The sequence below is a fragment of the Sceloporus undulatus genome, chromosome 7 (genome assembly GCF_019175285.1).
Source record: "Sceloporus undulatus isolate JIND9_A2432 ecotype Alabama chromosome 7, SceUnd_v1.1, whole genome shotgun sequence".
NCBI lineage: Eukaryota > Metazoa > Chordata > Lepidosauria > Squamata > Phrynosomatidae > Sceloporus > Sceloporus undulatus.
The window spans coordinates 28,837,308-28,861,808 of record NC_056528.1 but is presented as its reverse complement, the minus strand read 5'-3'; the positions used below and the strand labels follow the sequence as shown (position 1 = coordinate 28,861,808).

Genomic DNA, 24,501 nt, shown 5'->3' with positions numbered 1-24,501 from the left:
TAAAGGCGCACAACAACACAACATCTTGAGGGTGGAGCAAGCTTGTTTCTGCTGCTCCAGAGAACGGCCAAATGTCAAAGCCCTAAATGTGGAGGCCCGATAGTATATGTGTCACCACAACACAACACCGTTTGAATGGGAGCAGATCCAGGCAGGGAATTCTGGAAACCTTGGCTCAGTCACTGAGAGCAAATTGTGTGACAACCACCACTCCTTCGGATTGGACACAGGGGACGAAAGAGCATGGTGTGCCTATCAACATCCAGGCTGAGGATCAGCTTCTGAACGGCAAGGACACTGGCACAGTACCAGTCAAATCCCCCTTTCGGTTTTGCCGCTGGGAGGCTTCCCAAAATCTATTCCATCCTGGTGGGATTTGTGAGTGCATTTCATCAAGTGTAATGCTGAACAGGATCGAAACCCCTTCCTCTTTGTGCAATCCCCCCACCACCACCACTGCTTTAAAATCTGACTTCAGACTATGGCAAATACCAAAGAGAAAGATTTCTCTCTGCCTCCTCTGCTCTTAGCCAAAGCCAAACAATCAGGGAGCCCGTTTCGTGAGAGTTGGAGCCCCTGATTGGTTCTGGCGCAGCATCAGAACCGCTTTGATGGGCATTTTGTGCTTTTGCAAATGAATCCCCCAGCCGTCACCCACCCAGGGGCAGTTCACTGGGGCCTAGGATTGCATGCTTCCAAGGGACAGGGGGAACATATGCGCCAGGTTAGCCGTTTGGAAAGACTATCTGGGAAACAAGAGGCCTGTGGCTTTTGGCGGGTGGGAGCAAGGAACAATGGAGAGACATTTTAATCAAAAGCAGCAGGTTGAGAACAACAACAACGACCACAAAAATAACCCCAAAGCAAAATAATAATAATAAGAAAAACCAGTAAGAGCATAGCTAGCGAGTCAACAAGACTCCAGCAAGAAGGTGATGTGCAGGTCAATTTTGCTCCGGCTTTTTCCTTGCCTGACTCGAGGAGGGTTTGCAAGGTCAGCTGCCACCCCAGATCTGAAGGGTCGGCTGACAAGGCTTAGCCATGGTGGGCTGGAAGGTATGCAGCCGTGACCAAGGTGGATGGGACCCAGTCCGTGGGTGGCTTTGGAGGTCTTTGGGGTGGGTCGCCTTTCAACCCCGAGGGTTAAGCTTGCAACTTGTGCTCAAGCGGTGCTTGAATGGAGATGGCCAATTAAGTCCCGTGCAACAAAAGGGGGCGAAGGAAGAACCACCGAAGCAGACAGCTGCGGGAAAGCCAACCCGCCCACCCTGACATCTTTTTGGCAGGAGATCAGGGAGATTAGACCCTGTTGGTGGTCTGGATTATAGCTGGGGAAAGGCCCTAGCTTCGGGGGAGAGCATGCACTTTGCGCACAGGTGGTCCTGGGTCCAACCAGCTCCAGGTAAGGTAGGAAAGACCCCCCTCTGTAGGATACTTAAGCAGAGTATCATCCAAAATCCACAAGACAGTGATCACTTTATTGGGCCGACCAAAGTGCACGTTACACATGTTTGCAAGCTTTCCCTGTCTAAGAGTTACTCTGGTATTTCTGCAATTGCATAGACCAGTAATCCTCCAGATGTTTTGGACTTCAGCTTCCAGAATTCCAGACTATCCGCCAAGCTGGCTGGGACTTCTGGGAGCTGGAGTTCAAACCTCTTGGAGGACAGCAGTTTGGGAATCCCTGGCATTGACAATATTGAGCTAGCTCAATATAGGAGAGGACAGCATCCTGTCTACCTATGAAAGGCACAGATATAGCATAGGGGACACCTGGGTTAACAAGACAATGTGTGAAAGGGATCTGGGAGTCTTGGTAGACCACAAGCTGAACCTGAGCCAACAGTGTGATGCGGCAGCTAAAAAAGCCAAAATGATCCTAGCCTGCATCGACAGGAGTGTAATGTCTAGATCAAGGGAAGTCATAGAGCCACTCTATTCTGCTTTGGTCAGACCTCACGTGGAATATTGTGTTCAATTCAAGGCATTCAGTCAACGGTTGAATGATGAGATAACATATCAATATATCTAATCATTCAATGGATCTACTCTTTGTTGTTGTGAGACTTCGAGTCATTTCTGACTTACGTTGACCCTATCATGGGGGTTTTGGAGGCTGAGAGTGTGTGACTCACCTAAGGTCAGCCAGTAGTTTTCCATGGCTGACCGGGGAATAGTCCAATACTCAAACCACAGCAACGCTCTGGCTCTTGGGTCTACTCTAGTCAGGACTAAAAAAGAATTCAGGCCAGAATGTGTGACTTGCCAAACATCACCCAGTATGTTTCCATAGCCAAGGAGGCATTTGAACCCAGACCTTTAGAGTCCTAGTCCAACACTCAAATCACTACACCACCCTGGGGCAAAAAATACTACAAGGCCAACAATACCATGCCTTTGAGCTCCCTTTTGTCATTTTTGGGGTGAAAAAATTAATACTTTCATGTTTTTATTAAAAAGTACATATAGAAGGATTTGTGACACCACCACCACCCCCGCCCAGCTTCCCACAATGTCCCCACCCCTGGTTTCAAAGAGACAGAAGGAGAGATTTTGAAACAAGCAAGCAAGCAAGCAAATGGACAAAACACCCACAGACCTCATTTTGTGGGTCAGTGTATTAATTTGATTACTTTGCTGAATAACAGTCCTTGGAAAGAGTCACTGTAGGACCTCGAACCTGAGACGTCACTAATACATATGGCAAAGCACATACATGGTCGCTATCCAGGCCATGAATGCGAGGCAGAGGAAGTAAAAGTCGCTGCTGCTGAAGAAGTGGCACTGGTTGGGTAAGCAAGAAGAGGTCTGCTTTGGACAGACTTTCCCGGTTTTTGGACGGGACGTCTGGCAGATGTGTCTGCTGCCCCAGCAAGAAGGCCAAGGGCAGTCAGGGATCAGGATGATGTAAGCCGTCGGATCATAATAGAAGATCCATTTGAGCTGCGTGGAAGCCGATTCGCCGATAAAGACAGAAGGGATGCCCACCTGCCCCTTGGCATCTTCATTTTCGCTCAGCATGATCACCAGGGCTTGTGAGTTGACATTGTGGATGATGGCAGCATGGTACCCGGCCTTCTGGGCATGGAGGACCTTGGTGATGAAGGAGCAATTGTACCTCTGGATGAGAGCAACAAAGGCAATAGAGGAACCATTGCACGGTGGTGGAGCTCGGATAGGGTGGCATGCATTGGCCGGCTTGGCTTCAACGATGTACCCCAGGAGAACTTCGCGGTAGAGCTGAGGTCCGAAATCGGAAGGCTGGGCTTTGAAATCTTGGCTGATGCCATTGTGGTTGTAGACGGCACGGATTAAGGCATCATTGGCGGAGATATAGAAGAGGATGATCACCAGGACCACATGGAGTGGAGATGGAGTGGCAACCGGCATTCTAGCGTAGGCCCTCTAGAGACCTTTGAAGGACTTTATGGACAGAAGAAGCAACCACTGGGTGGTACCTGAACCATTCATGAAACCAGATCGTAGATGGTTAGGTAGAACATGCAGGCCTTGGGTTAAGAAATAGAGGTGATCTTTCACTTGAAGCTTGACTGGTGTGGTTAATCTCCCTTAAGAGCTTCAAGCCATCCCTCAAAAAAGAGAGACAGAGGATACACTGACATTGATCCTAAAGCCTTTATGACCTCATGACCTCTCTCACAAGCTCTTCCCTTTCACCTAGGAGACATGTCCATGTAGTTAGCCTGCCAACAACCCAGTTGCAGGTGGCAATTTCCATATCAGTTGGGAGGAAGAATCATCGAATCCGGGTTGGAAGGGACCCCAAAGGCCATCCAGTCTGACCCCCTGCTTTTCAGGAACATGCAACTGAAGCACTGAAGGGTGCTTGCCTTTGCCGTCCTTTGAGGCTGAGAAAGTGTGATATGCCAGAGGTCACCCATGAATTTCCATGTCTGAGATGGGATTTGAACCCTGATTTCCAGAGTCATATTCCAGCTCTCAATCCACTACATCATGCTGGTCTCCACTAGAAACAAGTATTTTATAACATGTTGTTGTTGTTGTTGCTGTGAGCTTTCAGAGCATTTGTGGCGACCTTAAAGCAAACCTATCATGGGGTTTTCTTGGCAAGAATTTAATGTATGAGCCAGGATTTGAACCCTGGTCTCCTAGAGTCACGATCCAATGCCCAAACCACTAGATCTTGTAACATGAATGGGTCTTCATTCCCAATTCAGGTCCAAGCTATATTCCCCAATAATGTGCATCACATTTCCATGGGTGGGTGGGTGGCGGTGAGGTTTTCTTGTTGTTGTGGGCCTTCAAACCATTTCCAGTCTATATCAACCCTAAGGCGAACCTATCATGGGGTTTTCTTGCCAAGATTTCTCCAGAGTGGGATTGCCATTGCCTTTCACAGAGGCTGAGAGAGCGTGATTTTCCCAGGGTTGCCTGGTGGGTTTCTAGGGCTGAGCAGGGATCCAAATCTTGGTCTCCTGGAGTCTTAGTCCTCCAACCATTGCATCACACTGACTCAGTTCCTTCCAAACATGGAAAATTCAATACCAGCAGATATCTGTGGCTGATTTCTGAGCCATCCCTTTCCAGAATGTGTGCTTACAAATGTACCATAGCTGCAGGGTTTCCAAGAGCTTCTTTGAAACCCAGCCAGCTTCTGGAGGACATCTACTGACCTCATCTCCAGCTGAGAAGGATCTCTTCCATTCTCCGTGCCTGAAGTAACTCTTGGCAAATACCACGCTCTCTTTCATGGCCTTTATGGCTTCACTTCCTACCAGGCAGCTTCCCAAATTTTAAATTTCATGGGAGCTCCTTTTTGGCTTTTTTGGAGAACGAAAGAAGCCACCTTCATGAGATGGCTCATTTCCATGTCCAGAGCAACTTCATGTATGGAACTGCACACACACACACAAAGAGGATACTAGGAGGCAGACCCAAAGGCGTGAGAAGTATCTACACTGTAGAAATAATGCAGTTTTGTGCCACTTAAAGTGCTGTAGCGCCATCCTATGGAATCCTGGGGTTTGTAGTTTTACAAGATTTTTCACCTTCCCTGCCACAGAGCGCTGGTGCTTTGCAAAACTACACATTCCTATATTCTGTAGGATGAAACCACGGCAGTTAGAGTAGTGTCAAACTACATTCGTTCTACAGTGTAGATGCACCCTGAGTTGAACTGGGGCCACAATTAATTAAGTCCAATTGAAATGATAGACAGACAACACGGCATAATGATTTGAGCATTGGACAATGACTGGAGATTGGGGTCCAATTCATCACTTACCCATGGAAACCCACTCGGTGATCTTGGGTGAGTCACACACTCTCAGCCCCAGAGAAGACCCTATGATAGGTTTTCATTTGGGTCCCCATAGGTCAGAAACAACCTGAAGGCACATAACAACACAACAACAAGGCAAATGAGCCTTTCAGGGTGGTGGGATTAAGAGAAGTGACTCCCTCCACAGTCTTAGGCAGGGTTATATGGGAAGATACAGTCCTTCTGGTTGTTGTTGCTGTTGTTGTGTGTCTTCAAGTCGTTTCTGACTCATGGCAATGCTAAGGCAAAACTATCATGGGGCTTCCTTGGAAATAATTGTTCAGAGGAGGTTTGTCATTGCACACCACACTAACTCCCACATAGCCTAGATCTAAGCCACATAGAGATTTAAAGGTCTTCATAGATGTAATGGTTTGAATGTTGGACTAGGACTCTCGAGACCAGGGTTCGATTCCCTGTGCAACCATGGAAACCCACCTTGGGCAAGTCACACACTCTCAGCCTCAGGGGAAGGCAATGGCAAACCTCCTTGGAACAAATGTTACCAAGAAAATATCGGGATAGATTTTCTTTAGGGTTGCCATAAGTCAGAAACGGCTTGAAGGCACAAAACAGCAACAACAGAGGTGAATTTCGTGAGGTCTCCATAAGTCGACAGACACCTTGAAGGCTCATACAGTACATATGCATGCAAGTCATAATTCAGGGTTGTCATTTGTAAACTGGCTGTCTACTTGGAAACCTGGAGTTTTGCATCCAGGCCTTTCCTCTTTTCAGAAGCTGATCTCCCCCAAATCTCCCCCAAACTGTAGACTCTGCAAACTCATCTCTTGGCAAACTCAAATCATATCCAGTAAAAGGGCTGCTGTTAAATTGCTATGTAAGGGAGATGCCTGATGAAAACTGGAGACTCGAGGTAGGCCCAGAAATCTGGCAACCCTGCAAGAATTCCATCCTTTGTTTCCTACCCCAGTTTTCCTTCTGGTTCCATTCTGGTTCCTTTCATCTCCTGGATGCAATACCTCTCTGTTCCCTAAAGCCGGCCAACATCCAGAAGCAAAATTTGTTCCTTGTCAATATGCCCCCCTCTCTTTCCTATCTACTGTTCTTCCCCCAGCCACTGGTTCGCCTCTCCTCCAGGGATTAGGAAGCAAAAGATGGCGCTGAGACTAATCCAGGACCACCATGTGCAGGGATGGGATAAGGAGCGAGAGCCACCCGTCTGTGAGAAAATAAATTTGGCTGGCACTGGCGCCAAACCTGTCCTATTGCAATGTTGGCGAGCATCGCCTCTGTGTGCAGAGAAGTGGTGGCAAATGAATGAGCAAGGCCGCTACCTTGGTTACTGGTTTTTCCCTCCCGGTTTCTACATTTATTGATTTTAAGAATGGCACCAAGTGCACTGGAAACAAACCCACCATTCTTCCCTAGCTGTGCTTGTTCCGCGGTCCATTCTTCGTAACCTTTCAATTAGGAAGGCAGGGGTGGGCACCATGCAACCTTCGGGAGGTTATGGTCGGCTACAATCCCTATCAGTCCTAGCCAGAGTTAAAAGGATGATGGGAGTTCCAGTTCAACAATCACCACAGGTCTGTGTGTGCCTCTTTGCCCCTGATCGAAAGCAAAGCTGGTTGAGTTTCTGTCTGCGAGACTGTTTCACATTTAGATTGGATTTTTCACTTTTTCAAAAACATAGAGGGTATAGTCAGCCTTCCCTTTCCACAGATTCCTTATCCGTTGATTCAACTATTCATGGGTTGACTACACACACACACACACACACACACACACACACTTTCAAAAAGCAAACCTGACATTTGCCATTTTATATAAGAGACACCATTTTATTCTGGCATTGTATTTAATGGGATTGGGGGATCCTGAAACCAAACCCCAGGGATACCAAGCACCCACTATATGTTTTTAGTGCAGCCCTCTCCCACTTTTCAGCGATTCGCTTTTGGGCAATCTGCTCTTTCAGCCTCTACTGGTGTGCATCAGCAGCAATAGCATTTACGTTTCTATACCGCTTACCAGTGAACTCAGCACTCTTTAAGAGGTTTATGATCTGTAAGCCAATTGCCCCTAACAAGCTGGGTACTCCTTTTACTGACCTATGAAAGGATGGAAGGCTGAGTCAATCTTAGAGCCCTGGGATCGAACTCACAACCTTGTGGCTGCATGGCCGGCATTTAATTATTGTGCCACCAGGGCTCCTAAGCAAGTGTCCTGATCTCCTAATCCGCTTTGCATATATCTCCATGTGTATGTGTAACCTTTGCTGTCTCCCTTACATAGTAATTCACAGCAGCCCCTTTACTGGATATGAATTGAATTCTAATTCCCAAAGATTTCAAATTACATGTATGAAGATAGAAGTTCCCCCTAGGATTCTGGCCAACAAGAACAGCAACAATAAGAATATTATTATCAATTAAGGCTACAAGGTGAACATTATGATGCAGCAGCTAAAAAGGCCAATGCAATTCCAGGATGCATCCATAGGAGTACAGCGTCTAGATGGAGGGAATAGTGTCACTCTGTTCCACTTTGGTCAGGCCTCACCGGTAATACTGTGTCCAGTTCTGAGCATCACAATTCAAGAAGGATGTGGACAAGCTGGAGCATGTCCAGGGAAGGGTGACCAAAATGGTGAAGGGTCTGGAAACTACCATGTCCTCTGAGTAGTGACTTGGGGAGCTGGGGATGTTTAGCCTGAAGAAGAGAGTTAAAAGTGACATGATAGCCATGTTTATATATTTGAAGGGATGCCATGATGAGAATGGAGTAAGCTTGTTTTCTGCTGCTCCAGAGACTAGGACATGGAGCAATGGAGTCAAGCCACAGGAAAAAAGATTCCATTTAAACATTAGGAAGAACTTCCTGATGGTCAAAGCTGTTTGATAGTGGAATATGCTGGAGGATGGAGGAGTCTCCTTCTTTGGAGGTTTTTAAACAGAAGCTGGATGGCCATCTGTTGGGGGTGCTTTGCTTATGTCTTCCTGCATGGCAGAATGGGATTCGATTGGATGACCCTTGGGGTTTCTTACAACTCTAGGATGCTATGATTCTCTATTTACACCTCTCTAACAACAAGGGAATGGTCCTGTTGGAAGGGCCACACTGATTTCAAGATGGTCTCAGGAATTTGTGCCATTGCATCGTTGGAACAGAATTCCAAGCTGCGCAATGAATGGAAAGGTGAACTGTGGTGGCAAGTTGAAATCCTACTTGCACCTTCGTAATTCACCCACAGCATTCTGCCCATGGTTTCATTTTTCTTTTCCCTCTGGAAAAAGAAAAGGAGGCATCTGATGCTTGGGAATCTGTTCTTTGGGTTCCAATGAGATTGAAGAAATAGCAGGGGGTCATGCCAAGACACCTCCTGTCCAGATGCTCTCCACTCCCTGGGTTTTCGGAAATCTCTCTCCCAATCTCCAGCCGCAATGGCTGTAATTAGCACCCCCTTCTGCCTGACGAGGATCACAGGCCGTTGTTTGCTGATGTTAATTAGCAATTAATTAGATCTCATGATGCCCCCCCCAGCACTGAGGGGGGTCTCACCCTCATTGCTAGCAGAGCACCCCTCGCCTTGCAAAACAAGTCCGGAACAAGAAGAAGAACAGGCAGAGCGGCACCAAAGGAGCGCAGGATGAAAAACGAGGGTAGGGAAACAGATGCCGCTTTTTTCAGAAGCTCAGGAAATGGATGTCGCAGCACAACAGCAACAATCGGCGAGAAGGGAACAAAATGTTTCAGTGTGGCACGCTTTCGTGCCAGCTTGCTTCCACGTCCACATGGGGCTTTTAAGTCTGGAGACTCTAAAATGAGCTGTCCACAGTGCTGAAACTATTTGAGGATCAAGTTGGGCACCATGGACAGTTCCTAAAGCTTTGAATCAAACCCAGGGTAGATTTGCCTTTCTGTTTTAAAATGCCTTCTCTGTTTTGTGTGCCCTTCCTTTCTCCACATTGTGACAAACATAGAATCTGAGGTTTAGAAGGAACCATAACAGTCATTTCATCCAACCTCCTTTTGTGTGTGTGTGTGTTGTGTGCCTTCAAGTTGTTTCCAACTTATGGCAACCTTAAGGTGACCCTATGGTGGGGTTTACTTGGCACGTTTCTTCAGAGGAGCCTACCATTGCCATCCTCGGAGGCTGGGAGAATATGACTTGCCATGGAATCTAATTCAATGGACTACTCTTTGTTGTTGTGTGCCTTCCAGTAATTTCTGACTTATGGTGACCCTAAGGTGATGCTATCATGGAGGTTTCTGGGGCTGAGAGTGTGTGACTTGCCTAAGGTCACCCAGTGGTTTACACGACAGAGTCAGGATTTGAACCCTGATTTCCAAAGTCCTAGTCTAACGCTCAGACCACACTTGCACATATCCAACCTCCTACCATGAAGGAAGACACCACTAAAGCCCTGCTGAAAGATACCTCTGTGTAAAGACCTCCAAAGACAATGAATCTACTACCTGACAAGATAGTCAATAGCTTACAGTCAAGACATTCTTCCTAATGTTTAGGTGGAATTGCTTTTCTTGTAATTGGAATCCATTGCTTCATGTTCTGACCTCTGGAGCAGCAGGAAACAAGCTTGCACCATGTTCTACATGACATCCCTTCAGATATTTAAAGATAATTATCACATCCTCAGCCTTCCCTTCTCTAAGCTAAACATACCCAACTCCAAAAGCCGGCAATTCCCAAAGTTTGATCCATTTGGTGTTTTGGACTTCAACTCCCAGAAGCCCTTTTCAGCTTGTCCAACTGTCAGGAATTCTGGAAGCCGAAGTCCAAAACATCTAGAGGACCAAAGTTTGGAAACCACTGCCACAAGCTATTCCCAAACCTTTGATCATTTTGTACCACCCTATTCTGCTTTGCTTAAACCTTACCTGGAATACTTTGTCCAGTTCTGGATACCACAATTCAAGAAGGACAAGCTGGAGGATGTCCTAAGAAGGACAACCAAAATGGTGGAAGGTCTGGAAGCCAGCAAGCCCTTTGGAGAATGGCTTAGGGAGCTGGGGATGTTTAGCCTGGAGAAGAGAAGGTTAAGGGGTGACATGGGGCCATGTTTAAATATTTGAAGGGATGTCCCATTGAGGAAGGAGCAAACTTTATTCCTGTTGCTCCAGAAACCAGGACATGGAGCAATGGATTCAAGCTACAGGAAAAGAGGTTCCACCTAAACCTTAGGAGGAACTACTTGATGGAGAGACCTGTTCAACAGTGGAAGACACTGCCAAGGATGATGGAGTCTCCTTCTTTGGAAGATTTCAAACAGAGGCTGAATGGCCATTTGTCAAGCATGCCTATCCTAGTCTGAGATTACAAGACCATGCAAATTCTGTATTAGCCATTGTGGTTCATTGCTACTATATTAGCAGTATTTTGTAATGTATAGGTACTCTTACCTGGGAGTAAAGCCCATTTAACTCAGTGGGCCTTGTTTCTCATAAGATATTATTACACTTATCTACTTACCTGGGTGCAGGTCCCATTCATTTCGATCAAATGCATTTCTGAGTAGACATTCATAAGACTCCACTTATTGTTAACAGGACAGATGTCTAGGGAAGCTGTACAGGTTTCATCTCCCTTATTTGAAACGCTTGGGACCAGAAGTGTTTTGGATGTCAGAGTTTTGCAGTTGTTGGAATATTTGCATATATAGAAAAACCAGAGATGAAATATATGAAATCTCTCTCTCCTTCTCCTTTTCCGACCCTGTGTGCGTGTGTGTGTATGTATGTGAGTGAGTTTGTGTATGTATCACTGTGTATGTGTATATGTCAGTATATGAGAAACTTAATAAGAGTACAAGAATTGTGAACTTTGCTTATGGATTAATGGGGGACGTGCCATTTCAAATGATATTTTTTGTGTGAAGTTACATTGGGATCGAACAGGATGAACCTGTATTTTAGGCTTTACTTTTGGGGAAGGCGGGGAAGAACCTGATAGATTTAGTATGATTATTTTTGAAGACAGAGAAGTTACGTTTCCCATGAAGTTGCAATTGAGGTTGTACAAAGCCATGGCTAATATATCAGTGATGGCCATAGGAGCTGGAAGGGACCCCAAGGGCCATCCGATCCAACCCCAATCTGTCATGCAAGAAGACACCATTGAAGAACTCTTCACAGGTTTTTAAAGTTTTTGAAGATTTCAAAGAAGGTTTTTAAACAGAGGCAGGATGGCCATCTGTCAGGAGTACTTTGACGGTGTGTTCCTGCATGGCAGAAGGGGTTGAACTGGATGGGCTTTGGGGGTCTCTTCCAACTCTACGATTCTACGATTCGATGTTTCACACAGCTATGTGTATGTGCAAGAGGGAGAATTTGTGTTTCTGTGCAAAACTAACCTCATTGCGAAGCCAAAAGACACAAACAACTCACCGAACGTGAATCCATTTAGTAGCTCAAGTAGCAGAGCAACACTCCCTGCATTTTCCAGTATTGCACATTTTACAGAAATGCGCTACAATGCGCAGACGTCATTCTCCTCCATGACCAACCTCCCTCTGAAAAGGCAACCATCTCATGGTGACCCAGGGCTGGAAGACATTTTTAGGTTTCTCATTGATCTCTTGAGGGATACATCAAGGGAGAACTTAGATCCTTCGTAGAAAGCCGTGCCTTCTTCCTCCTTCTTATGCCGCCTTCTACTTTTGCAAAGTCTCCAAGCCAAACTCTCCCTCTTCCAGCTCTCGACCGGCTGCAATTAATCCTTGGCTTTGTTTTAAGCGATATTTATTGGTGGGTAGAAAGAAGTCTTTCTCCATGCGTCCGCTCTCTTATCCACATTACACAAACATACATTTCCCTCTTGCCTTCCAATTACATCTTTGCACAACACACGCTGCCAAGGGGAAACTTCGCCGTGTGTTCCTTATCGCCAAGAAAGCAGCTTTGCCTTCATTGATTTCCTCTTTTTAAATTTCTTTCTTTCTTTGCCTTCTTTTTCTCTCTCTTAGCAACGGACAGAAGTGTAGAAGAGCCTCATTGGACCGACAACCTGAAATCAAACCGTGTTAGATGTGAAGAGCTGATCTGGAGAGCTGCGTCGGAGATATTTGATCTTTGCAACTTCTAGTCCGAATTGATGCAACCCATATGGTCTCGGACTAAGAGAGAGATGGGATGCGTAGTATGGATGCTATTCATCACTAAGTGTCCCTTCAAAGGAAGCCAGGAGTCGCCCGCAATTTTCCTTCCCATCGTGAGAATTCCTATGAAATAAATGCACTTTCCTGGAGCCGATTCAGAAATAGGGATTGATTTCCTGAAAAATTCACACACAGTGCATTTTTGCACAGAATATTCCTGCATAGAAATGTTATTTTCTGCAAGGAAAATGCAGTTTCTAGTGCAAAGTAGGCTATTTTCTGTGCAAAAGAACCAGAGGTGTTCTTGGCCAGTCCAAAGACAGATCTGGGAATAGGGATCCAGCATGTATTAGATGGTGTTATGTTCTCCCTGAAAACACAGGTTCTCAGTTTGGGAGTTGTGATAAATGGGAGTCCGTTTATCAGAGTCTTCTCCCCAGATAACAAAGGATTAAATGTGGGAGGAGATACAGTTGCATGTTAATGGGGGGGGGGTCCACATCATCGGTGATGAGATACAGACAAGAAAGTACAAGTTACAGAGCCAAATTGGTTCAACCAAACTAGGAAAAGAAATTAAAAGGTCCTAACACCACTGTCTGGTTATTGTTGTTAAGTGCTTCTGAGTCGATCTTGACTCATGGCGACCCTATGGATGAGGCATCTCCAAGACCCTCTGTCCTCCCCTGCTCTGCTTCATTCCTGCAACCCCATAAAATTCATAGTGACCTCCTTCATAGAGTCCACCATCGATCTGCCCTGTGGTCTTCCTCTCTTCCTCTTCCCCTCCACTTTTCCCAGCATCATTGTCTTTTCTAATGAGTCCTTCCTTCTCATGATGTGTCCAGAGTACGACAGCTTCACTTTGGTCATCTTGCCTTCTTCCAGCTTGATCTGCTCTAGGACCCATTTGTTTGTCCTTTTGGCCGTCCATGAGATCCCCAGCACTCTTCTCCAGCAAATCTCAAATGAATGGACTTTCTTCCTATCTTCTTTCTTAACTGTCCAGCTGTCACTTCCATTCGTGGTAATAGGGAATACAGTGCCTTGTATGATTTTAACTTTTGCGCTCAGTTGTATATCTTTGCATTGTAGGATCTTTTCTTGTTCTTTCATAGCCGCCCTCCCCATTCTAAATTTTCTTCTGATTTCCTGACTGCAATCCCCATTTCTATCAATGTTTGATCCCAAGTATGGGAACTATTTTACTAATTCTATGAAGGTCCTCTTTTTGTTCTCTTTATGTTCAACATTAAGCCTGCCTTTGCACTTTCTTCCTTAATCTTCCTTAGTCGGTGTTCCAGGTCTGGGAGGCTTTCTGCTAGTAGTATGGTGTCGTCTGCGTATCTTAGATTGTTGATATCCCTTCCTCCTATTTTCACTTCTCCTTCTTTCGTGTCCAATCCTGCATTTCCTATAATATGTTCTGCATACAAGTTGAACAGATAGAGTGATAGGATACAGCCTTGTCTGACCCCTTTGCCAATCGGGAACCAATAGTACCAAACTGTCTGGTACATTTTCCTAATGTTACTCACAGATCAGTTGGGATTTGTCCAATGAGATGGGCAGCTGGGGAGAAGCATGAACCTTTGAGATGGTTCTGAGAGGGTTATTTTTTTAAAGCCAGGAAACAACCTGAAGATCTTGGTCTGTCTGCCTTTATCTCTGGCTCTCACTAGGCAGACCATAAGGAGCTTCTCACCAGCAGCTCTGCAACTGGGAGGATGGTGGAGCCAGATAATGGAATCCAGCCTCCCAGCTATCCAGAAACACCAAGGACCACAAATACCATCTGATCTGTGAGTAACATTAGAGACATGTACTGTCGAACAGCTTGTACTATCAGGAAGTTCTTCCTAATGTTGAGGTGGAATCTCTTTTCCTCTTGCATGAAGCCATTGCTCAATATCTGAATCTCTAGAGCAGCAGAAAACAAGCTTGCTCCCTCTTCCACATGGTATCCTTTCATATACATTTGGGTAGGCTTCCTCATACAACCATGCTTTCAGGAAAGAGCGACGGCTCTGCAAAACCTATTTGGATTGCTCTGCTTTGACACAGTTCGAACTAAAACCCAGAGCGGACTCAACGCCCCCTATGACATGGCAGCCACCGGCTTCCATCGCTAGTCGTAGCTCCCCTGAGAGACGTTAGCTCTCAGAGCTGGCTTGAAAAGATGGCCTGTGGCCTGACAGGTTTGTTGTCTTAATTTTTCTAAATCTCTCCTCTTATTTTTCTTTCCTTTTCATCTTTTGTTCCCTTCCCCTTTCCTTCTAATCTGATTGGAGATAATGACCCAGCGGGCTCTGAGTCTCTTTGCTACTCGAGTCTCGGCTGTTCACCTCCTCGCAGATCGCCAGCCTGATAGGAGGCAGTCATTTGGAGGCTGAGCTCTTCCCGAAATGGAGCAGAGACCTAAATAAATAAATAACCCTGATCCTATTATCTCCTTCCCGTGCGCACTCAGCGCACTTTCAAGAGACACGGCTTGGCATGACAAGCAATCCAGAAGACGTGCTAATAAAGCAAAGCTTGGCCTTGATAAGGACGGAGTGGGGAAGCCATTCGGTCTGCCTTTGAACCAGATCTGACCTTGTTCACCTGAATCCTCAAACCAGTTATGGCACCATGATTCCCCTTCAGCTGCCATATTTCTGTCCTATGGGATCATAGCATCCTAGAGATGGAAGAGACCCCAAGGGTCATCCAGTCCAATCCCATTCTGCCATTCAAGAAGACACCATCAAAGTCCTCCTTGGGGCAAATGGCAATCCATCTCCAAACCTCCAAAGAAGGAGACGCCATCACTCTCCAAGGCAGTCGATTCCATTGTTGAACAGATCTTACCATCAGGAAGTTCTTCCTAATGTTGAAGTGGAATGTCTTTTCCTGGAGCTTGAGTCCATTGCTCCGGATCATAGTCTCCGGAGCTACAAAAAACAAGCTTGTTCCATCCTCATCCCCTTCAGATATTTAAACATGACTATAATGTCACCTCTTTCCCAGGCTTAAACATACCCAGCTCCCTAGGGCTTGAGGGTTTCCAGACCTTCCACCATTTTGGTCCAGCTTCTCAACATCCTTCTTGAATTATAGTGCCTGGAAATGGACACAATATTCCAGGTGGGGCCTGACCAAAACAGAATAGAGTGACACTCGGACTTCCCTCGATCTAGAAACTATACTTCTATTGATGCACCTGAGGATTATATTGGCTTTTAAAGAGGCTGCATTTTGGCTCATGCTCACCTTGAATCCTGGAGTTTGTCATCTGGGGAGGCACTGGAGCAATCTGGCTGAGAATGAAAAATGCCCATCCCTAAACTTCAAATCATGACCGATTTCTGTGGCCATTTTTAGTGGGACTGTAATGGAAAATGGAGGCACTGGGGAAGTATGCAGCTCAGGTAAACCTATGGGCTTTCCAGGAGACCAGATATTCTGGGTACAGCGTGGGGTTTTGGTGGGCTTGCAATGGAGACATTGGGGAGCAGGGGCAGCATGGAGTTTTAATGGGCTTGTGGGTTTGCAATTGCCATGTTTTCATAATTTGAGGAGGCTTTCTGAATAGTTTGGGGATGGAGATTGCCCCCATCTTTTTAAAAAATCAGACATTTGAAGACTTGAAGGGACTGGTGGGGATTCAAGATATTGCTTCACCATCCACATCCACACACACACACACCCCAAATCCTGTAAATAAAAGAGATGAAAGCATCTCGTTGGTTTTTATTGGTATTCGATGTGAGAGATTCAAGTCATCCAGGCCTATGTCTGCTGTTTCTAAAATGGAAGAAAGAAAGAGAAAAGGAGGGAAATCCCCCCTTTCTGAGTTTCCGACAGTGACAAGTTCAACAATGAAAAGAAATCGCATTGAACCTTTTTCCCCTCCTTGGAGAAATGACAGCAGGCAACGCTCTCTGAGAGAGATATTAACCTTTGAAAGGCGCTCTTAGCCCCCCACCTGGAGCTGCAGAGAGGGACCACCCATGGCCAACCTGACAAGCCCAGAGCTTCCCAATGAATGGCAGGGACGTGCCCTAAATCAAAGGCGATCAATAATCATATATCAAGGGAGCACGAGAGGCAATGGCCACCAAGAGGCCAGGCAAGGGAGGGAGAGAGGAGTCCTTGGCCAGCTCCCCGTCTTCATGGGAAATGATTAAAAAGAGTAGTTAAACACACTGATTGGGCTTTTAATCTCTTTGCTGGGCCTGCAAGTCCCTGGGGCTGGAACAGGGGGGAATCACTTATCACTAAGATTCAACAATATCAGGGCCATAGGAAGAAGCATGTTCATGAGGGATGGGAAGAACAATGGGGCTGGTGAGACAATCAGTTGCCAAGCCAAAATGGAGAGCGACTGGCTCAGGATCTGGAGAGATCTGCACCAGGAACGGTGATGGAGACTCGAGTCGATTGACTTGGGCTCAAGTTGCTTCAGTGACTCGACCTGACTTAGAATTGATCTCTGGAGAGATCTGGGCCAGGAACAGTGGTGGAGAGTCAAGTCACTTGATTTGGACTCAGGTTGCTTCAATGACTTGAGTTGACTTGGAACTTGAATCTCTGGAGAGATCTGGGCCAGGAATGGTGGACTCGAGTTGCTTCATGACTTGACTCAACTTGGAATTGGATCTCTGGAGAGATCTGGAGCAGGAACAGTGGTGGAGACTTGAGATGATTGATTCGGAGTCAAGTCGCTTCAATGATTCAACTTAGAACTTCTACTGGAATTCTACTGGTCAGTGACTTGACTTGGACTCAACTTGGCAATAAATGATGCACCAACTCAACTCAAACATGCTTCCTTGGAGAGGGGTGGAGTCTCCTTCTTTGGAGATTTTTAAACAGGGGCCATCTGGCAGGTGTGCTTGGATTGTGAGTTCCTGCATAACAGAAGGGAGTTGGACCAGATGGCCCTTGAGGTCTCTTCCAACTCTGTGATTCTATGATTCTGTGACTCGCGACTTGTATATTCTCAGTGACAGACTTGCTGGCCTAATTTCATCCAGAAATTTTCTACTTTGAACAATGCTTCCACCTCCTGTTTTTTCCTCCCTGGTTATGTGATGGAAGGGATACTTTGGTGGTGCAGTGGTTAAATGCCATAGTACTGCAGCCACAACCATATGAGTTGGACCTAGGGTTCCAAGGTTGACTCAGCCTTCCCTCCTTTGGTAGATTGGTAACATGAGCCCCCTGCTTGTTGGGGGCAATTGGCTTACAGACTGTAAACTGCTTAGAGAGTGCTGACTTCCCTATGAAGTGGCATAGAAATGTAAATGCTATTGTTATTGCTTTTGCCATACAGGAAGCCCCCAATTCCTTTAGAGTCTTGCCTCAAGCCCATTGCCTAATATGTTTGCTGTTCCCCTCCAATAAACACACTCCATACTATGGCATCAATTCTTGTTTTCTGGAAACCATAGACACCACTGGCCACCACTGGCTGTGTTTGCATCTCAGTGTTGTTTACCAGCACCGGTTTCCCAGCAAACTAAAGTGAGAGCTCTACCCCAATGGAAAAACGCATGAGAAAGAGGAAGAGGATGGAGAAAAAGCCGTTCCTGTTAAATAAAGCATTGCCTGACAGAGCCCTGATTTAACTCCTGCTTCTTAAAAGAAGCTCCAAGGCAGGTGATGACACACAGCAGCTGGAGCTGAGATAGGCAGGCATTCTCTGGCAGCGACCGTTCCTTGGCTGTTGGGCCAATAAATCATGTCACAGTGGGAATGCATCACATCCAGAGGGCTTTCCACCAGCTGAGGAGGTCTGCAGAGGAGTTGTGTCTCCCACAGTGGGGTTTCTGAACCAGCTATTGACCCTGGCTTCCACTTGCCCCTCTCCCTTATGCGTCCAGACTGTCTTTTGCTTCTAAACCAGCTTGGTGGCCACTGCAGCTGAACGACAGTTCATGAAACGCAGTCGCCCGCTGGTCCTCTCCCTTTCTCTCCACCCCCACTGCACCATTGATTTCCTCCCCGCCTCCATGTGCTGTCCATCTGGCCGGTTTGTTCGTCCATGACAGTTTTCCTAGCTGAGCAGCGTGGCTGTTACCATCCCCATGCCCTTTCCAGCTTTGTTCGGCTGGGAAGATTAAAGCCCAGATGTCCAGTGATGACAATAAACAAAACTATAAATTTGCATGCCAGCCAAGTGCTATTTGCAGAGCCGCAGTCAGCACCGGCGCCAACTGTAGCTCATCTACCTGCCAATGCTGAGAAACTCTGCCCGCACATAGGCATCGGCGAAAGGAACGTGCGTCTCTTCCTTCCATCCTTGTACACCCAGAAGAGTGCTTGCCTCCAGGTGGAAACAGAACCCCATGAGACTTGTTTCTCCCAACTGTTCTTACTTGCCCACCATAGTTACAAAGATTGGAAGAGGCTTCGCCAGGCGTTGACTTGCGGCCGCAGTGCTGGCAGCGGGAAGAGAAGACAGCCCGGTGCACAGATGTTGCTGAGCAAGGGGTGGGTGACCTGCAACTCTCGCCCAGACTTTGTGCCAACCCCAGCCTAATTTCAAAAGCATTTTGCAAGCAATCAATTCAGACCGCTGGCAAGAGGGGTCCCTTCCTCAGCAGCCCGTTGTGTCAGGATGCAGAGACACAGGCATATTAGTCTGGATATCATCATGCAAAGGGATCGTGTGGCACCTTTGAGACCAACTGAGAAGTTGTAGCATCAGGTTCCATAGACTTGGTCCCTCAGATGCATGGAGGGAAGTGGTGCCCAGGAAGGGCCTTTATAATGTGACTCTGTGAATACCCATAGAAATGGAAAACTTGGGGGTATGGTGATGAGGTGACAAGTTCAGTTTTAAGTCTGGTCTTTGAGGGACGAAGGCAGGAGGAAAGATGTTGCTCAAAGCCAGGATGAGTGAATGACCACATCAATGGTGGAGGCAGTATGGGAATGTGGTGTATGTGGGCTTGGAACATAGAATCATAGGATTGTAGGGTTGGAAGAGACCTCAAGGACCGTCTAGTATGACCCCCTTCTGCCATGCAGGAAAACACCATCCAAGTACTCCTGGACAGATGGCCATCCATCCTCTGTTTTAAAACCTCCAAAGAAGGAGACTCCATCATTCTCTGAGGCACCCAAAGAAAGATTCCTCTTCAAGGAACCCAAAGGGAGATATTTTTTTTTAATCTATAAAGGGAGTTCGGAAAAAGAAACAGTAGAGTTACAATATACCCACAAATTCCAATCCATCAGCACTGGATTGGACAAAGACAATGGCTTCCTGGCGCACTACACATACTGCAACACCGGATGCTCTTAGCCAGTTGTACATCTCTTCCTGGGCATCAGCTTATTCCATGAGTCCCAGGAAGGAGACCAAGTCTATGAAAGCTTCTTCTACAACTTCTTTTGCCCAATGAGTCTCAAAGGTGCTATAAGATCCCGTTGTGTAGTGAGGCTGTGAGAGACAGGGCAGAAGAGAAAAGGAGAAAGAATTGGAGAGGGAAAGAGGGAAGGAGAGAAACAGCACCTGAGAAAAAGATTTAGGGGGTCTTAGCAGAGTCAACAGTGTAATGTGGTAGGCAGTGCAATTCAAGAGGAGCATAGTGTCCAGATTAAAGGAATAGTAGCATGACGCTATTCAGGTCAGACCTCACCTGAAATATTGTGTCCAGGTCTGGGCACCACAATTCAAGAAGGATGTGGACATGTTGGAGCGCATCCAGACCAAGTATGACCTATGATCTGGAAAGATCTTGTATCACCTTTGAGACTAACTGAAAGAAGGAGGTTGGCAGTGTGAGCTTCCCTCAGATGCATTGGAAGTAGGTTTAAGTCTATGAAAGTTCATGCTGCCGACTTCTTTCTTTCAGTTAGTCTCACCTTTGCTATAAGATCTCTCTGCATACTGAATCTACAGACTAACATAGCTATATTTTTGAATTCTACCACTTTGGTCCGGAAAGTAAGGGTTATGAGGAACGACTTAGGGAATTGGGTATATTTAGCTTGGAGAAGAGAAGACTGAGAGGTAACATGGCAGCCATCTTTAAATGTATGACATGTAGAAGATATAGATGGAGCCAGCTTATTTCTTCAGCTGCTCCAGAGATGTGAACCAATGGATTCAAATGATAAGACAAAGAGATTCCACTTCAACAATAGGAAGAATCCCTTGACTTCAGCTCAACTTGAGTTGGGCTCAACTTGATTTGACTTGAGCTTAGCTCAGCAGTGGAAGCTGCTGCCTTGGAAGGTGGTGGAGATTCTTTCTTTGGAAGTCTTTAAGCAGAGGCTGGATGGCCATCTGTCCGGGGTGTTTTGATGATGTCCTCTTGGATTGGATGGCCCTTATGGTCACTGTGGTAAGAAACCGAGATGGGAAGAGTTGTTAGAAAGAAGAAAGTGAGAAGGTATCAGAAAGAGAGAAAGAAAGATGATAGCTACCATCAACAGAGAGGGGAGGGGGGTGAGAAAAAAGAATATATATATATATATATATATATATATAGAGAGAGAGAGAGAGAGAGAGAGAGAGATCATAAAGAGAAAAAAGTGAATGTCAGGAACAAAGAGAGAGAATGAAATGTCAGAAAGAATAAGATTGGCAGCATGTCTGTTTATCTCTGGCAAAAGAGAACGCAGGAGGGATATCAGAAAATGGCAGAGAGAGAATGCGAGTGTCAGAAGCACAGAGAGGTGAGGGATGCCCGAAATAGTAAGAAAGACAAAATGGGGTGTCAGAATGACAAGAGAGAAAATGGGTGTCAAGACCAGGGGGGGTGGTATTTACACTGCTCCACTCTGAGCCCCACAACAAACTCCAACTCCCAGAATTCCATAGCCTTGAGCCAGGGCAGTTAAAGCCATGCCAAACCGGGTTATTTCTCCAGTGTGGATGCATCCTCACACGCATCCTCAGTCCCTGAGCTTAAAGCTCAGAGAAGGCGAAACCCATCTTCTCAGCACGAGGGAAGAGCAAACAGTTGCAAGAAGCCGCTCAATCATTTCTTCCCACCCACCCAAAGCGTCTGTGCAAACAGCGCAGGACGAGGAGCTGCTTGCCAAAGTTAATACCAAGGCAGCCGTCGGCCATGAGACATGTTCATCACGAAGGCTTTACTTTGGATCCTGAAAGGTTTCCGATGAAATGTTTAACCTTCTTATTTGACTTCTTTCATGATGGGCAACTTTTGTGTTTTGTGGCTGGAATTCTGCTGTTTTTGTGCAGTTGGCTCTCCGCATTTGCGGCTTTGACTTTTGTGGATTTGGTTATTTGCTGTTTTTGTTAATACGTTTGCTCTAGGAATCTTGAAGTCCTCCGGAACAATTCTGCCGGATGTTGACCATAGAGTTGTGCTGAAGGACCTAGATGTTCCAAGAGAACACACTTCTCTAGGCATTGTAGGTCCTCCAGCATGATTCCATGATCAATTTCTGGCATGCGTTGACCATAGAGTTGCACTGGAGGAGCTGGAGATTCCTAGAGAGGTGTTTTCTTAGATAAAAAGAATAGTCTTTTTTTATGTGTGGTTTTCCCACATTTATGGGGGTCCTTCACCCCAAACCCCACCAAATGTGGAGGGAACCACTGTCGACCCAATTTATCAATTGCTGAATGATAAGTCCACATCTCTGCAAATGCCATCTGCCCAATGGGTCTACTCTAGTCGGGATTAATAGGTTTCAGGCCTACATGTGGAATTTGTAATGCTTCCACCTCAAGGAGCACCAACACAGTTGTGGCATTGGGCTAGGATTTTGTGAGAGCATAGTTCAAATCCCCCTTGGCCAGGGAAACCCACTGAAGGACCTTAGGTAAGTCACACTCTCTCAGCTTGAGAAAAGCAATCGCAAACCTGCTCTGAAGAAACCTACCCAAGAAAACCCAAGGATAGTTTTGTCTTAGGGTTTCTGTAAGTGGGAAACAACTTGAAGGCACACAAGGGCAACCACCTTTAAAAAAAAGGTATAAGAAATGTATCATCTAGCATTAGATCCAACATTTCACAACTGAAAAGTGGGGCAGGTATGGCCATGCAACATCAGAGTGTGGTCAAGATGACAAAAGTTATTCATGAGAGAAGATACACAACCTAAGAGGGATTGCACCAGTTCACTTTTGCTGAGCTTACTGGGAAGGCTGAGATCCATCCAATCCTTATCCTCTCCAGCACAGACATAAGATGGGTGACACTTATTTTGATAGCAGTTCATCCAAAAGGGATCTAGGAGTCTTAGTGGACCACAAGCTGAACATGAACCAGCAGTGTGTATGCGACAGCTAAGAAAGCCAATGTGATTCTAGGTGGCATTGATAGTAGTGTAGTGTCTAGATCAAGGGAAGTAATAGCACCATTCTCCTCTGCTTTAGTCAGGCCTCATTTGGAATATTGTGTCCAGTTCTGGGCATCACAATTCAAAAAGGATGTTGAGAAGCTGAAGCGTGTCCAGAGGAAGACGGCCAAAACGGCGAAAGGCCTGGAAACTATAAAGCCCTATGAGGAGTGGCTTAGGTAGCTGGGGATGTTTAGCCTGGAGAAGAGAAAGTCAAGCGGGACATGATAGATAAATATTTGTAGGGATGTCCTATTGAGGATAGAGCAAGCTTGTTTTCTGCTGCTCCGGAGACTAGGGCACGAAGCAATAGATGCAAACGTCAAGGAAAGAGATTCCACCTAAACCTTAGGAAGAATTTCCTTACGGTAAAAGCTGTTTGATGGTGGAAGATGTTGCCTTGGAGGGTGGTGGAGTCTTCTTTGAAGGCTTTTAACCAGAGGCTGGATGGCTATCATTTGGGTGTGCTTGGATCATGTCTTCCTACATGGGAGAATGGGGTTGGACTGGATGACCCTTGGGGTCCCTTCCAATTCTAGGATTCTAGGATTCTTCTGAACTCAATTATGTGCAAACCACTTTTGCACTTTGAAGTCAGTTTGTAGCAATGCAGCAAAGTGAGAAAGTGGGAGGAGGAGAAAAAAGTTGGGACATTTTAAAAGCAACTGAAAAAAACGAGATGACAGAGAACTGTCCCAGCCAAATTGGGACAGTTGGGAGGTATGGCATCTGCAAACGCAACTTACCATTGGTGCTGATAAACATGCCCATTTTGTCTCCGAGAAGATGCAAGATGAGTTCTGGAGCTACAAATTACGAGAGGCTAGATGAATATTTGATGCTGTTTAACATGCAAATACCCTTTCCTCCCTTAAGTTCCAACCATTACCTTTAATCATCCTAGAACAACACATCATCATGCCCTTTGGTAATGATAACTAGAATTTTTAGCCCCCGATTCCTAGCGTCCTGACATCTGCCGACATACACACCTAACGGATTCTGGCTTCAATTTTTAATTTCGTTCAATTTAACCAGGGGCCCTGATTAATTTTTTGGTATTTCGGGCTCTGCGTGCTAATCTCCCCCAGTAGTCGGCAGTTTGGCTAGCATGGCATGCAACATCTAGGAATGTAAGATCCAAAGGCAAAAGATTATTGCCTGTTTCGCTGACATGCTGGGGACTGTGAGCCTGCTGAGATCTGGCTCCACATCTGTGGAACAGTCTTCTGTTGGATCTGGAGAGGGATCTCACCCCTTTTTGGAAGGGGTTCACACCGTTCCACTGTGATTTTCCAGATCGAGTTGCTGAGTTGTGCTTTAGGTTGCAGGGATTGGTAGCGACTGGTGTAATATTGGATTTCTTCTGCAGTGGACCTTTGGCAGAAAGGGGTTGGATTATATGGCCCTTGGGATCTCTTCCAACTCCAGATTCTATCTATTGCTGCATGGCAGAAGGGGTCTGGGTTGGATAGCCCTTGGGGTTTCTTCCAACTCTAGGATTTTCTGTCTTTCTGCATGGCAGAAGTGAGTTGGATGGGATGGCCTCTGAGGTCTCTTCCAACTCTAGGATTCTGTGTCTTCCTGCATGGCAGAAAGGGGTTGGATTGGATGACCTTTGAGGGATCTTCAAGCTGTAGGATCCTGTGTATTCTTGTATGGCAGAATAGGGTTGGATTAGATGACCCGTGAGGTCTCTTCCAGCTCTATTCTGTGTCTTCCTGCATGGCAGAATGGGGTAGGACCAGCTGGCTCTTGAGGTCTCTTCCAACTCTAGGATTCTGTGTGTTCCTGCATGGCAGAATG

General features: G+C 46.1%; 1 protein-coding gene across 1 annotated transcript; it reads right to left on the bottom strand.

The window, feature by feature from the left end:
* Positions 1–2,691: 2,691 nt before the first annotated feature.
* On the bottom strand, positions 2,692–3,529 carry LOC121936560 (E3 ubiquitin-protein ligase RNF167-like). Its single transcript, XM_042478890.1, has one exon. It carries the CDS (start codon positions 3,388–3,390, stop codon positions 2,692–2,694), a length of 699 nt encoding a protein of 232 aa, XP_042334824.1. The 5' UTR covers positions 3,391–3,529.
* Between the last annotated feature and the right edge of the window lie 20,972 nt (positions 3,530–24,501).